The following is a 16,643-nucleotide window of genomic DNA, read 5'->3' as shown; positions in this document are numbered from 1 at the left end:
ATGCATAAAGTTGAAATCCTGATATTTAAATCAATTGAATTTACAAGATTAAGAGAAATGCAAACAACCAAGTACAGATCTGAGTTGGAAGCAAAATTTAAAATAATTTCATCCTACTCTGTTTCTCTAAGAAGGTAGGCAGCGCCCAAAGGACAGGAGTTCTCAATACCACACAGTGAGATTCAAATTGAGACCCTGTACAGCTGGGCCTTTCACTGATCTCTATTCCTAACTACACTCAAACAAACCCTGGTCCTCTAAAGTCTTACGAAGGTTTCCAAACAAAACCTATAAACCAGTCGTCAGAACAGCTAATGCAATTTTTAAAGTTTGTTCCTCCAGCTTTGCAATTCCAGCCAGACTGATAAAAGTCCTTGAGGGCTATATTCTTCTAAAAGCTTTAGCGGAAACTCAATTTCTTCCTTATTAGTCATTGATAGAAACATATTCATTTGTAATTCCAAAGCCCTGCATTTTGCCCCAACTCTTTCTTTCATGTAATAAACAAACATAATGAAAATGGAAAAAAATGTATTAGATGCCATTTACAAGGCCCATTTCCCCAACTACGAAGGAACTCATTTTTTCTTTCTTCTTTACTGTTCTAGACTTCCCATTACTCTCGTTTCAAACCAATAATTTTGAATTACACAAAAATTTGAAGTTCACTTTCTCAACAATAAAATTTTAGTTCCTCACAACTTAATGCCTGGCAACCATCCTCTTTCCACAGAACATAAAGACAACCTTGACATTTAAACTGATGGTTCTAAATAAGGATACAAAGCAAATTTTAAAACGCGTGGGCTATTCCAATGTATCTGTTAATTGTCCAGTTTCTAGAATTTTATCCTCCACACTTGATCTGAATTGCAGGCACACCTTGGAGATATCATGGGTTCAGCTCCAGACCACTGCAATATAGTATCACAATAAAACGAGTCAAATGAATTTTTTTGCTTCCCAATGCATCGGAAAGTTATTATTTACACTACTCTGTAGTCTACTACATGGGCAATGCCATTTTGTCTAAAAAACGTACAGACGTTAATTAAAAAATACTTCATTGCTACAAATGTTAACCATTACCTCCACGTTCTGCCAGTCATAATCACCGATCACAGATGACCATAACAAATAATAATGAAAGGGTTTGAAATACTGTCAGAATTACCAAAATGTGGCATGGACACAAAGTCAGCAAATACTGTTGGAAAACAAGGGCACTGATGCAGGGCTGCCGCAAACCTTTAATTTGTAAAAAAAAAAACAAAAAACAAAAAAAACACAAAAACAAAAACAAAAACAAAGACGCAGTGTCTGCAAAGTCCCCAGTAAAGTGAGGCACAACCAAAGGCCCTATGCCTGTATTCGGGGGCTGACCCCCACCACCAGACAGGTGTTTCACCTGCCCCGTTTTCACGTGCCAGAAACGCCCTCTGCCATACACACTCGTCTCTCTACAAGCCAGTTGCCGCCTCCCACAGATACACTTCCTCCACACACAGCCCGCTCCCCACAGAGACACCCCCTCCAGAAGCAAACACTCACGCACCTTCATCCTTTCCCTACCCCCAACACACAAATCAAAACCAACCCTGGGAATCATCAGAAAGTAGCACATTCTACCAAAGTTTAACCTGCAGAGCCAAGCCCTGAGGCCCTTAAAACCGACCGAAAGCCACGTTAACTGTCAACTGTCTCACAAGGGACAGGCTCTTTCAAACCTCTCCTTGGAGACTCAGGCACGGTGGCCTCCATGCTGCTGGAAGAGTCAGCCTCGCGGCCTTCCCCAGGGAAGGTGAGACCCCGGAGGTCCGAGGAGCACACTCACTGCAAATCTGACTTGGCAGTTCTCCTCTCCCAGGTAACACAGGTCTCCTGAGACGTTGGTCTCCAGCCACAGGTGCTCTCCGTTCACGGCATTCTCCTGGAAGGAAAAGACCCACCTGACTTCAGTTTTCTTTTCAGGCATAAAGGGGAGAGAGATCAAATTTAGATTTTTGGATGCAAGAATGTAAGTGCATCCGCAGAGTTTAAATGCTTCTCATTTTACCCCTGAAAATATGGCTGGTGTTGGTCCTATCAAAATTCTAGAAATAGAACAGGTGTTTGGAAAAACTTTGTCTAAGCCATCACTAAAACAGACATTAGGCCTATAAAAGCTTTATCCATAGCTGTGGTAATCTGTGGAACACATATTAAACAAATAAAGAAAAATCCCTCGAATTGTTCAATGGAAGGCCAAATTTATCCAGGCCCAGCACAGCAGATTGCATGACAATTGAGACCAAAATCCTATTAAAAGTTGCTTTTACTTAGCAAATTAGCTAAGAAGAAGGATAGTGGTATTAAAGTATTTTAGAGACTGTTTGAAGACATATTTGTCTTCAATACCCATATAATGGGTAAATTATATTCTAAGGCAGAGGCTTCTTAAGACTTACTCTAAGTCACTGTGTACTCAAAGCATAATAAATTGCTACTAATTCACACTTTTCCTACTTCAGTAGGGCTTTCACCCATGTAACTCTGAATTTCTCAAATCGAATGATTTCCCCGCTTCTACAAATAGTCACATCTGATGGCAAACAGAGGTGCTATGATGGGTGACATGAGTATAACAATCAGATGTTCAGGAATGCCTAATATTTTGTTGGGGTGGGTGCGGGGGTGTAATTCTTCTTAAACAGGATAACGAATAGGATTCCACATTCCTTCTTCTGGCACACTACCTTAGAAACCTGAGGGATTTATATATTAATTGTGTACTTTGCTCATTTGCTTGAAAAGGACTCTGAGCTATTAAGGAAAACACTGGACTGGGTTAACCACCAAGAGATGAAGTTTACTGATCTTAAACTTGCTCTCATTTTTATCTGGTTCATCTGTGGGACACACCATCACTTTTCCATGGGGGATGTTATAGACTGAACTGTGACTCCCCCCAGATTCATATGTTGAAGCCCTACTCCTCAGTATTTGAGGATGAAGCCTTTGAGAAATAATTAGGTCATGAGGGTGGAGCCCTCATGATTGGGATTAGTGCCCTAATAAGAAGAGACACAAGAGGGATCTTTCTCTCTCTCCATACATACACTGAGGAAAGATCACATGAAGACAGAGTGAGAAGGCAGCCATCTACAAGAAGGAAGTGGGTTCTTACCAGGAACCGAATCTACCAGTGCCTTGATCATGGACTTCCCAGTCTCTAGAACTGTGAGAAATAAATTCCTGTTGTTTAAGCCACCCAGTCTATGGTATTTTGTTAAATGACTTCAATAAGGAACTTTATAAAATAACCAGTAATTTAGAACTCCATCTTATATGAGTCACCTTTATAATAACTGACTCCAGAAATGTCCATATGACTGCCCTCTGAATTCCAAAGCTCAACATGAAATAGCAGAAACATATACCAAAGAGAAGCTGAAAAAAAATACAAAGTGTCATCTATTTCTTAAAATAAATATATTTCTTCAGGTTCCAGTACAATACCTTTCCTCTCAGAGCCTAAGGCTCGAATGATTTTCAGACAAGAATAACTAAGGGTTATAGATACTTCACAATCTGAGAAAGGTGACACCAACTCTTAGAAGAGTGAGAGTGAGGGGCAGGAGAAATTTCATGAGTTCAGTAGATATTGAGGGATCAGGAACAATGCACAAGGAGACTCTAAGGTGGGGATATGCCATGCATGTCTCCGAGTGCCTCGCAACCACTCCGAAAAAGAAACAAACACTAATGAGAATCATCACCCTCCATGTCAAAGGGTGACTGACCATCTTTTCACCAAAACTGTTTCTTCTCTATTGGTCATTTTTCCCTGTAGAAAGTCATGTTGATTTGCTTTTTATGGGAGTCAATGGGAAAATGAGGTTCACCTCATAGTCAATCGTGCAGAAAAACAACAGAAGCAAGAGAAGAACAGCTATAGGTTTAGACCCTAAAAATTTTCAGGTAGGAATGGATGAGGACAGCACATGTTTTTATTTATTTATCTTATACAGACATACATATAAATGTGAATACATATATACATGAATGGCCTGTCTTTGCTAGCTATTCTAAAGAAATTGATCCCCACAATCTAAAACAGTCTAGTACTGGGAACTTGATATGCAACTTTAGGTTATAGCCATTTATAGAAAATCTTTCTTCATTCTGTTGTTCTTTAATTCATTCAATAAACATTTATTCCACACCACCAGTGCCAGGCACTGGGTTAGTGTGGTAACCTGTGGCATAAAATCTACCAGAGAACATGAAAACTAAACACCTAAGTACAACATCAAATATTAGGGAAACCAAAAGGGCAAAGATCCTGCCAACAGTTTTAGAAAGTGAAGAATAAAATGTTGCAATGGGTCAAACCGTCAAAAACCCCTGATAGTAAATACCAAACTGATAAACCTTGGCTCAGATTCATGCATAACCGGGCTGCTAGGATTCGCTAACCTCATTCTTGAGTGGAGATCTGATTAGAAAGACTGTCTTTTGTAAGGGAGGAGGAGAAAAAAGACAACAAGTTTCCTGTCACAGTGGTTCTGACCCACTGGTTTGCAAATTTGACTGCTCATTACAATGAACTGGTGAGTTTTTAAGAATACCTGCGCACCATCCCTAGAGAGTCTATGCTAACTAACATGAGGTGAAACCTGGACATCATGAGTTTTCAAAGTTCTGAAGGGACTAATGTGCAGAGAGTCTGAGACCCCATAACCCAGCAGAGCCTGCCCTACCTCCTCAAGTTAATAGATAATAGATTCTAGAACTTGTCTATGACTGATCTATTAAATTTGATACTTTTCTGTTCTTGTACAGTCACCAGAGAAGAAGGTAAAAGAGGAAGAGAGATGAGGAGGCATAAGGTAGCCCAGAGAGATTTTAAGGAAAGAGACGGGAAACCACAGATACATAGTGAGAAGGCTCAAAGTTAACTAGATAGATCCGAGGGATAAGAGAAAAGTCTTCAATGCACAAGCCTTTAAAGAAGCAACAGAATAAATTAAAATGTTTATACACTTACTAGTAATCTTACTTTAGGAATGTAACCTAAGGAAATAATCCTAATGGAAGAAAAAACTATTTACATCAAGAAGTTTATTTCTACCTTGTATAATCAAAAATTGGAAACAGCACAAATGCCCAGTGGAGAAGAATGTTTGGTAGAATAATACATGAAATGGAGTATTATAAAGTCATAAAGAAGTACAATTATGAAGATTGGCCATATGGAAAACTGTGTGATGTAAAGTAAAATAAAAATAAAATTTAAAATTACCTGTATATTATGATCACAACTCTGAATATAAATAAGAGCTGAAAAAAAATTGTATTTGTAGTTTGATTACTGGATCCACACATTCCTGTTAGTTATTTCAACTTGTTGTTCTCCTTTCCTGGAAAAGTTCAAGAATGAGTTTTCTTTATTTGCTGCCTCTACTTCCTTTCAGCTCCATTATTTCTTGAACCCAACTGCATCACGCTTTCTTCCTCTCATTCCAATGTAACTACTTTTGTCGAGATCATCAGTGACTTTATGTGGCTAAATCCAATAGCCAATTCTCAGTCTTTATCTTAATCAACAGTTTTTGACACAGGTGATCATTCCCTTCTATTAGGGACACATGCTTCCTGGAAACACTATACTCCTTTTGTTTCTGTTGCACCACAATGGCCACTCCATCATAATCTTCTTTCCTGACCCTTTCCTATAATCCCAAACTCTAAACATCAGAGTGTTCCACAGCTCAGTCTCAGATCTTTACTCTTCTCTATCCACATCCAATCCTTAGGTTATTGCATGTAGTTCTCGTGGCGTTAGATTTCGTCAATTAATTGTTGCCTCCCAAATTATTCATACGGTACAAACCTCCTCTTTGAACTTCGAACTCGTAGAAAAAAGAACTGCCCTCTCAATATCTCCACTTGAAACTAATAAGCATCTCAAAATTTTAGTCTCAAAACTCAGTTTGTGATATACTCCTTAAATCTGCTCTTACTCCAATCTTTTCTCTAAATTTTCGGCAAATGGTATCTACATTCTTATAGCTGCAAATATTTGCTAAAAACTTTGGGGTCATTCTAGATCTCTCTTTCCTACTCCTACCCATCCGCTAATGTTACTGACTCCAGTTTCAAAATAGGCATGAAACTCAACTACCTACCACTTCAACTGTCACCACCTGATCCTCCATAATCTTTAGCTTGGAATGTCCCAATAGCCCCTAAGTGATGTCCCTGCTTCAGTCTTGCCTCCTCACAGAGCAATGAAAGTAATTGCTTTAAAATGTAAATCTGACCAAGCTACTGATCTGCTCAAAACTCTTCAAAGGCTATCCATGAACTTGGAAGAGTGAGAAATTTTTACTCTCTAGTCCCTGGGTGCCTCCCTTAATTCCTGTCTCTGCAATCTCATTTCCTGTCCTGATTACCACATCTTCTATCATATTGTCTGAGTCATTGACCTGCAGTCACACTGGTCTCCTTGCTATTTCTCAAGCAGGCTAAAGAGGCTCTCACACCAGGTCCTTTGCATTGGCTGCTCCCTTGACCAAAAATTGCTTACACAAAATACCTACATTATACCTCATCTATCTATCTATCTATCTATCTATCTATCTATCTATCTATCTATCTACCTACCTATTTTTGTTTTTAGGTATCTGTTCAAATGTCCCTACATCAAAGGCTATTCACTGCATATGCTGTTTAATAGATCCAAATTGTTTACTCCTCTCCATTCCGACTCTACGTGGTTAATTTCTATTCACTTTCTGGTCATCAGATCAAGTGTTACTCCCTCCAAGAAGCCATCACTAACCCCGAAGTCTAAGTCAAGTTATTTTGTTAGTTCCTCTCATAAAACCATGTTCCCTTCTCATAATTTATCTCCATTGGTAATTATCCATTCATTGGCATGATTATTTGATTAATGTTTCCTCATATATGAGATTCTAAGCTCCACAAGAACATTGAATGTCCAGAAATTCACTTAGTGCCTGGAAAATGGTAGATGACAAATAAATTTTGAGAAGATGAAAGACTAAGAATCATGAATAAATGAATGAATGCACATTTTTGTTATATGCAACTCCAAGGGGTAGAAAGGGATAATTATTTTTATCTGTCCATTAGTCTAGAGTCATAAACTGTGAGAAGTAAACATGGATGCCTAATTAGAAACATGACAGTCTTCTAAAACCACAAACAGAAGAAAAGCCTTTTTAAAAAAGTCATGCAAAAAAATGATGAAGCATACCTTTCCCTAGACTACGTTTTTCCCATGCTTCATCCTTTTCTTGCACATCTGTCTTGTCTGATACCTAACAAAGTACATTTATAGTAACCTTACCCAAAGAGAAATCTGGACTTTGCCCTCAACTCTAGGAAGGTCATCTCTCTAAGTGCTCGGAATGTCCTGCCTGATAAGAGTATATGTTTACCTTGGGGCCTTGAGCCATGGCACATAGTCTAAGAGATCTATGATTTATGGTAGGGCTTAGAGCCATATATCAGCTCAACCTCCAGAGGGGCTAGAGATTAAGGTCAGCCATGCAGGAATCAACCACTTCTACGTGACCAAGCCACAACTAATACTCTATAGACACCAAGGTTCAGATCAATTGGCAATATGCCATACGTACTGTCAGACATGGTTGCTAGGAGAGGTTAGCACTGTCCACAAATCCATTGGGAGAGGATAACTGAAAGCTCCACCTATGAAACTCTCCTGGACTCTGTACCGTGTACCTCCTCCCTTGGCAGATTTGAATCTGTATCCTTTCACTGTAATACGCCATAAATGTGACGATAACAGCTTTCAGTAAATTCTGTGAGTCCTTCTAGTGACTCATCAAACATTTTGAGTATGGTCTTGGGGATTCCCAAACCTTCAATTGATGTCAGAAGTGAAGGTGGTCTTGGGGACTCCTGAACTCTGCATAAAGGTATCCAGCTGGGGTTACATTCACAAAAGAATAGAACAGACAAATGAACCATTGCGGTTTTCTTCTTACATTTTTGATTCATCCTTCTCTAGCTCAATATTAATAAATATGAGATAGACTTTCCACCCACTAGCTGTATGACCTTGGGCCTCTCTAACTTCCCTAAACCTCAGTTTACTCACCACTAAATTATAATAATAACTGTACTTCACTCACAAGATCATAGTGATATTTAAATGCAAGAACGCATAATGTTCAATGCCTTGTACATAATTAGAAGTTAATAGGTGTTCACGATAGTTTCTATTATTATTATTATTGTAATTACTTTTGTGAAACTGAATAAAGGACGCCTCATTTAAAATGGAGTCAGGAGATCAGATGGGGGAGCTGTCACCCTCTACCACTCATCATGAATTGCAGATCCCCAGCAGGAAGAGACTTACCTTGCATTCCCAACAGGAAGAAGCCTATTTTACTACTCCAACAGGAAGAAATAATTTCTCCTTGCCCAGCTACAAGCTCAGCCAATAAGAAAATACAACTCAGCCAAGAGAAATCATCACCTCCCTGAACTCTCAATTTCCTCCAATGGACTTCCATTCAAAGCAGCCCCTCCCACCCTCCTCCTTTTCTCTATAAAGTAATGTTTCTCTCCTTTAATCTCCAGACTCACCTATGGTTTGCCATGGCTTGCGTGTCCCAAATTGTAATTTCTCAGCTAAACCCACTTTTCTGGTAAAATAACTGGCAGTTTTAATTTTAAGGTGGACACGCTCCAGTTTTCCTTCCCTTCTACCCATAGATGTTGGTATTATCCAAGTCTCTTTCCTTGGTCTTTGTAGCCAAGAATACTAGCCATTCACCAAAATTATTTTTTTCTTCTTCCTGGACATACAGCTACACCTTATTACCTAGCTTCCCTTTCAATTAGGTATGGCCGTGTGACCAAGATCTAACCAATGGAACATAAGCATGAGTGACATGGACTGTTTTCACACTCCCATTGAAACCTCCCACATGTTTTCCTAAATGCTCTTTTCCCACACTGGATACTTGAAAAGTCAACCTTCAGGATGATTTCAAAAGCCATCTGGTTAAGATGTAAGAGCAACTGTTTGGGGCATTGAAATACTATATGAAATAGGACCTACCTCCCACCCAACCTACCTGGAAAAGTCCTGGTCTGATACATGAGGGAGAAAGAAATATGCTACACTTCCATGGTGATTATATGTTTGAGTATTTTATTTATTGCAGCCTAGTCTACACCAACTAACACAGGCCTTATATTTTTATCTGGATTTCCTTTCATTATCTACATCTACCCCCAAGTTACTTATCATATACTGAAGAACATGTCTAACCTGAGTCCTGGTTTCTTCCGCTCTGAACTCTAATTCTGACATTCCCTCTGAAATTTTACAATACTGCAAAATTAATTCCCTCAGAACATAACTATGATTTTGCCTCTGTCTTGCTCAGGATGCTTAAATGATGCCTATTATTTATAAAATGAAATCCAAATTTAATCTCACATACTAGACCTTCCAGTAACGACAACAATTTGTCTATCCTTAACCTTCCTTGTATTCACCTTTGTACGTTTTCTTCCTTCATCACTCTTCTCTAAATATAGCCATAACGTCCTTCTTCTGTGCCATGTTTTTTGTTTATTCCATTCTCCCTACCCAGGAACCTCTTTCTCTCCTCTACACATCCACCTTGAAATACCATCTCAAATAATATACAACTCAGGGTATTCATCTGTGCCAGACAGAAAAAATAGTTCTCCCGTATCTAAATGAAGATAACATTTCTTCTGTATCTGTGAGTACTGAGACAAGTCTCTATAGATATACATATGTTTACATAGATTGATCTGTATAAAGACAGATCTAGCTACCTAAGAGTAGAGATCCATCCAGGTATAGATTTATAGATACAGATACGATCCCTTGCTCTCAAGTTCTACTGAAGTCTTAGTAATGGTTATAGGTAAAAAGATATGTATGTGTATTGGTGGGGAGGGGTTTATAGACTTTGAATAACACAAAGTACACTGACACTAGAAGCAAATAATCTACACAAAAGGAAGATACTTGCTTGTAAAAATGTTTTGAAACAGTAAAGATGTTATAAAGATATATCTCATGTAAATGTCCTTACAAATTCAGAAAGGAAAACGAACTCTGAACTGTCTCTCCCTGAAAATCTTCATGATAATAAGTAGAATTTGTCTAGGATGTTTTAACTCTGTGCTATCCAAGAAGCATATGGATATTGAGAACGTAAAATGTGGTTAACACTAATTGAGATGTCCTGTCAATGTAAAATTAACAGCAGACTGAATACTCAGTGTGAAAAAAAGAAAGCAAACCACATCACTGATAGTTTTTATATGGGTTACACTTGTTTTTCCATATGGTAATATTTTTCATATATTTGGTTGAACAAAATATGGTACTAAAATTAAAATTACCAATTTATTTTTACCTTTTTTAATGTGGCCACTAGAAAATTTAGAATTATTTTATGGCTCACATATATTCCTACTGGGCAGTGTTAGCTTAGATAATGACCTGCTTTGAGGTAGAAGTTTAGTCCCAGACACTTCTCAATGACCTGTGAAACTGTGGGATTCTATGAGCTCCCCCAGCAGCTAGTGTGACTCAATTTAAAATTCTTACAATTTGGGGAACTAAAGGACTATGAGGGTGCATGAAATCATGCTAGATCTGTCCCATTATTAACATGGCTGACCAGGGCCAGGACCTTCACTGATTTATAGTTGGTTAGCTCCTCCTGACCTCTCAGCCATCAGATACCTTGATCAACCTGACTTAAGAGTTTTTGCAGTGCAGATGGGAGTGGGGAAAATGTTGAGGGGAGAGTCACTATCAGGGACAACACCCAAACCTGAGGTACAAGAGCTAAGGCCTGAAGACACAGGTTTGTTTGGACCCGCCACCTGAAATAAGACTGAAATGAGAACATGAGCATGCACGCACCCATACACACCTGCCTCCTCCTGGCTCTTCATTCAAGGTTTCTAAAGATAAGATGACCTAGTTTCATAACCCAGTTTAAACCAATCCCGCGTGAAGACTCTGTTTCCCTAATCTTGTCCCTGAACCAAGTGGTGAGGTGGTGTATAACTGTGTTATGTTTTTACCTGCCTCAGAGAAAGCATTTCTTTTCTTAGCATTGTCAACTAGAGGAAAGAAAATATGGTCTGGATTTAGATTCTGGTTTTGTTTGTGTTGAACCTATTTTCCAAGTCCTCAGGATTGGAGGAAATTTTCCAAGGAGGGAGGGAAAAAAAAAGAACTAAAATTAAAATTGACGTTAAAACCAACATGCCCTTTAAGAAAGATCTGGATGACTTTTCCACCATTGCTTTGAAAGTTGTTTTAGGCAGTGTAAGGGGGCAAAAACAAGTTGTAAAACACTGGAGACAGAGTAAGACCTACCTCCTATGCTCCTTGCTATCATACTAAAATGAGGGAAGAAAGTTCTAAGTACAAATTAAGTCTCCACCGTAGAATCAGGCATAAGACATTTAAGAGAAGACACACAGTATCTATACAACAGACATACTTCTGAAGGAGCTAACTCACTCTAAACCAGAAACTTGGATTCCAGCCCAGGAGATGAGAATTTTTTTCCCTTTTTGAGTATTACTCCCTTTCTGGCAATTTAGCTTGTTTTCCCCAAAACGGGCTTGGCCAACATGCATGACATGGTGTCCACGGGAGCAGTTCCTGCAGGTTGTCACCATGAAGGTGAAGAGGGGATAAGTTGGGAGGAATGAGATCAGACCACTGTTGTGCTTTAAGACTTAACACAATGCATTATACTAGGAAAGAGATTTTAAAAGAGTTACCTACAAACAATGAATCATGGAACACTACATCAAAAACTAAGGATGTACTGTATAGTGACTAATATAACATAATAAAATATTTTTAAAAAATAAAAAGTAAAAGAGTTACCTGGAATTCAAATAGCATAAACCCATTTATTTTTCAAAAGCAGCTTTGGACTCTTGTCTCCCAATCTTTTCAGGAACTGGAAATTATCTAAGGCTGGTCAACTCCCAGTGAAATGTCCCCTTCTCACTCCCAGTGAAATGTCCCCTTCTCACTGATTGAACAGAAAAGCTGCAATCAATTTGTCCCCTGACATTTGCAGCCAGGTAGCAGGTAGGCCTATGATGCTGTGCTCTCCATTGTGAAGAAGAAAACCAAGCAGAAATCATTGTCCCTCCCTTCAAGGAGCCTGAAATCGAACTGAGGACTCAGAATAAGAAAGCAACTAAAAACCTTAGAAACTTTGGTTCTAAGGTTTATAAGACAATGTACCATGGGTAGGGGTACTGTGAGGAAACAAAGCAAAAAGTGAATAAGATAAACAGAATTAGTTCAATTGAAAAGATGGGCATGGCCTGGCACAGAGCAAGAGAGGAAATCTCTATAGGAAAGAGCAATTTCCACATATGTCTACTATTGTCAGTAGAAGGCTCAGGCACCACAGTGAAGACTGATATGGCTACTTCCCACACATCAACAGAGTTCTCTCCCTGACATGCATGGAGGTGCGAGCTTATACTCAGGCTGCAGGAGTGAATGTTTATGAAGAGTCACCAAGAAAATGAGACCATGTGAGACAGAGAAACTGATAAGTCATAATAACCATTTGAGTAAATCACAGCAAGAGAGAAGTTTTGGGACATTAAGGAACAGTTGAAAATAAGAGAGAGATAATACAAATCACTAAGCAGGGAAATGAGAATATGAATCCTTTAAGGAAATTATTAAGTTTGCGTACCCAACACGTCAAACCGACACCTATAATATATACACCTGGCCAAAGTACACAGGTGCCTACAGTCTAGGCTCCAAATCAGTGCCCATCTGTGTCTCAGGCACCCCCACCAGCAGGCTGCTCCTCAAAGCCCTTTGCACAAAGATACTTAGGAAACAGTGGTGCCCCTTTTTGAAGACTTTGGCATGAAGTCAAAACAGCACCCCTTTGGGATTCTACAGTAAGTATAAATGTAGGACTAAGATTTTAATTCCAGCTTTTATGCACCCTGATTTGTCTTGCAACTTCAGATGCACCATGAACAGCTTCTGTATCTGTTTTTTCACTGGTGAAATGCAGAGAGGGGAGTTGATGTGAGTCAGGGGGTCATAGTCCTATAGGCCTTTGAGACGATCCTCATTCCCCTAAACCCTCCCCCTTATTTGGGAGACACATACAAGGCTCCAAACCAAATCAGAGATCAGTAAACAGTAAGAGTGAATAAGTGAAGATTGATCATTTCAATGCCTTCAGTCCAGAAGAGTGGGCTGATGGAGGGAAACAGGCAGTCATGCTGCTTTTCCACAGGGAGCCAGGCAGGGGGCGGGATAAGGGAATGGCAGAGACTGGTCCAGCCAGTGGCCTGGGCTTACACTTTAAGCTGAACAGAGAAAATCCTGGCTCAGCAACTTGAACAGACCAGCAAACTAAGGTGACATAAATGAAACTGGTGAAAAGCGCATTTGTTAGGGAAAGCCAAAAATTCTGAAGCAAGGGCAAGTCTTAGGGGGAAGAAAAAAAAGCTTTAAAATGTTTTTAGCCATCTGCCTCTTCCTCTCGTCTAAGAAAAATGTTTTACATGATCATAATAAGGAACTGTAGTGTTGGTCACTGTTTGGCTTCGGTTCACTAACAGCAATGTCAGCCCACGGTTATTTTTTTTCAGGGTGACATCTTTATAGATCCTTCCATGTCAGATCTCCAAATATGCCCTCAGATGGAGCGTCTTCAGAGCAGGCTTTCAGCATTCCCTCCATTGTTAAACATCCCCAAAGTGTTTCCTGCCATGCCATAATTTCACCGGGGCGCCATGACAGGGCGCCCACAATCAAAGGAGAGGGAGGAAGAAAGAACTTAGTTCTTACTTGCTCTTCCCCTGCTATGTAGTGCAGCCTCCCACCACTAGCCCAAAATACCATTCTGATGAAATATTAGAGTGCATACATCTCTACAGGAATCAGAAAATAATACCTTCTTGCCAAGCTTTGGCCCAAGCAGGACACCTCTTTTTAAAAGCCTTTTCTGATAACTATTTTCACCGTCAAATAGGGATGGAGCATCCTTCCTGGCGCTCCGTGACTCTGGGCTCCTCTATTCCAGGTGTCAACACCCCATATTCTTGCTGCTGGCTTCTTGTCTGCCGACTGCTTCCCGAGCTCCTTGAAGGCAGAAACCCCATCTTCCTCCCCTCAGAATCCCAAGGAACCAGCGCAGGCTCTAGCACAAAGCAGGGACTCAAATGTGTGATGATTTAATGAATTAATCCATTACTTTCTTTCTGACTAAACAAATTTGCAGGCTGCACCAATTACAAAGAACTTTCACACTTACTGCCACGTTCAACCCTAATTACACCCACGAAGTCCCCCTTAGCGAGGGGCCACAATTGTCCCCGTCTACCGATGAGTCTACACTCAGACGGAAAGAACTCAAGTGACTTGCCTAACGTCACACACAGGGCAAAAGGATTTAATGACTTTTTCTATATCAACAATTTAAACTATCCTTCATTAGAATCCTACCTCTCAAATAGGGCCCTACTACTTTAGGTCAGAGGATTGTTTAGGCATCAGGAACGCTAAATCCAGTGGTTTGGGTCCCTGATTCACAACATTCTCATCACTGGACCAGGCATGTTGCTCTTCAATCTCATTTATCTGCTTGTTTATACATTGAATTCTTTTTAATTATATAAACACTGGTATGAATATATTCTACACTCCATTACGGCTTAAGGATTTATCAAGTAACTGTCCTGGAATAAAGGGAAACTCCAGGAAAGGAACATTCTTCCTGAGCACCAGTGCCGCACGAGCACGCGCGACCAGAGTACTCTGAAGACTCTTATCAAGGAGGAAGCTGCATCTCAGTGAAGTCCAGTCTTCTGCCAGGTACTTCAGGAACGTAGGGAGCATACGCTAGCATGTGTCCAGAATGTAAAGTAAGAATGCCAATAAGTGTGTGCTTGGGAGAGAAGAAGAATTGTTTTAATATAAAAGGACATTAAATCATGATGTATGGGCTAAAAAAATATATTTGAATTAAAAAAACACTTCCTTTCCTCCACCCTGCCATGCTCTTTCCCATGGGAGAACATGAATTATCCCCACTGTTCAACTCGACTACAAACGCTAAACAAGAATCACCATCAAGACCAGGCTGGCAGAATTTTAGGGCAGCCCTCCTCTACCTTCATGCTGTTCCCTACATTCACTCCTTCAGGAAGGGACAAAGCCTTTCAGTCCACAGTGATAGATGTCTTTGACCAAGAACTTGACTCACTGAAGATCCTCAATAAATGTATTCTAATTTTAGAACTTCAGAATGCAATCTTCAGCTCAAGTTAATAGTTTTTGTGGATGTCTTTTGGTTACAATTAGCGACTATACCCAAGCCACTGACACCAGACCCATCCACCTTTGTGTTGGGGGCAGAAGTATATCAGACGGGAGGGCATGAAGTACCTAAAATTTAAAATGAAATCATCTTCTTTCTGGGGCGGAGGGAGTGGGACAAACTCCTAAAAGGAAAAGAAGGCAGTTTGAGCTGAGGAAACTAAGCTTAGATGACACGAAGTTGCTAAGGGTGAGCTCCAATCATCGTCAGGTTGGCAAGAACAATAAAGCATGTGCGTAGAGATACTTTTTATCTCACAGCTGCAAAGCCAGGCAGTAGTGCCTCAAATGATTCATGAAGTTTTTATTTTAGTTTGACACACGTCCGATTTCATACACAGGAGCTATGTTGCTGGAGGTCGGAGAATGGAACTATGGCTTGGGTGTTTGAAGACTGGTCAGTGAGCGATATGGGAAATGATTAAGTCTTGCCTTGTAGCCATAGGGATCCTGAGAATGAGAGAGACAGACATGCAATTGAATCACGTTGAAATGAAAAAGCCAACACCTACACTCCAGTCCAGAGTCGCTCTGGGCTCCTTCGCTGGACCATTTGCCACAGGAAGGCTGAGGGGATGTGCGGGAGCCAGGTGCTGCAGGCCTGCCCGGGAGATTGCTTTCCTGCAGCCAGAAGAAAAAAAAAAAAACACACAAAGAAAAACCAACATCAGAAGGTCATACACAGCGAAAAATTTCCCCTAGGGTAAAAACAATGCCTGAGTTAGTCTTCCACATGCAAAAACCCTTGCAAATGTATTGGAATCTATGTCTCTAAAGTGCATGGCCAAGGTAGAGGGTGGCAGGTCTCAAAAGACGGGGAGGTTGAGGGGACCAGTTTGGGGGCAGCGTTGCTTCAGAAACAGAATTAAAATGTAAGCCCCTATTCAGGGTAGAGGGCAGAATGCAGGTCTCTCCTTTTACAAGGAAAAAAAAAAGACCTAGGGCCTGGGTGGTCACAATAGTTGGACAATTTTAAAGCTGTCAAAGGCTAAAGGAAAGAAAAGGAGGCTCGTGGGGTCTTCTATGGAAATTCCTCCATTTCCCAACAAAGTGCTCTCCAAGCAGGTCACAGCGCCAAGTTCAGTCTTGCTCCTCTCGAGAACATTCTCTCTCATCCTTGCAGAGGACTTCCACAGATAGCTTGAAGTTCCAAATGGGGAAAGACTGATTGGTAGCTGCCAAGAAATGGCACATGCTGGAAGACCACTAT

The 16,643-nt window shown here is 40.2% G+C and overlaps 1 protein-coding gene across 1 annotated transcript in view; it reads right to left on the bottom strand.

Annotated features, from left to right (window-relative positions):
- Positions 1–16,643, bottom strand: part of DGKI (diacylglycerol kinase iota) — a 414,447-nt gene that overhangs the window by 256,583 nt on the left and 141,221 nt on the right. The window contains 2 exon segments of the mRNA XM_040643960.1: positions 1,835–1,930; positions 15,946–16,054. Of these exon segments, the coding sequence (XP_040499894.1) occupies positions 1,835–1,930; positions 15,946–16,054 (205 nt within the window).

Source organism: Ursus maritimus, unplaced genomic scaffold (genome assembly GCF_017311325.1).
Source record: "Ursus maritimus isolate PB19 unplaced genomic scaffold, ASM1731132v1 scaffold_3, whole genome shotgun sequence".
NCBI classification, from domain to species: domain Eukaryota; kingdom Metazoa; phylum Chordata; class Mammalia; order Carnivora; family Ursidae; genus Ursus; species Ursus maritimus.
This window is presented reverse-complemented; position numbering and strand designations above follow the sequence as displayed.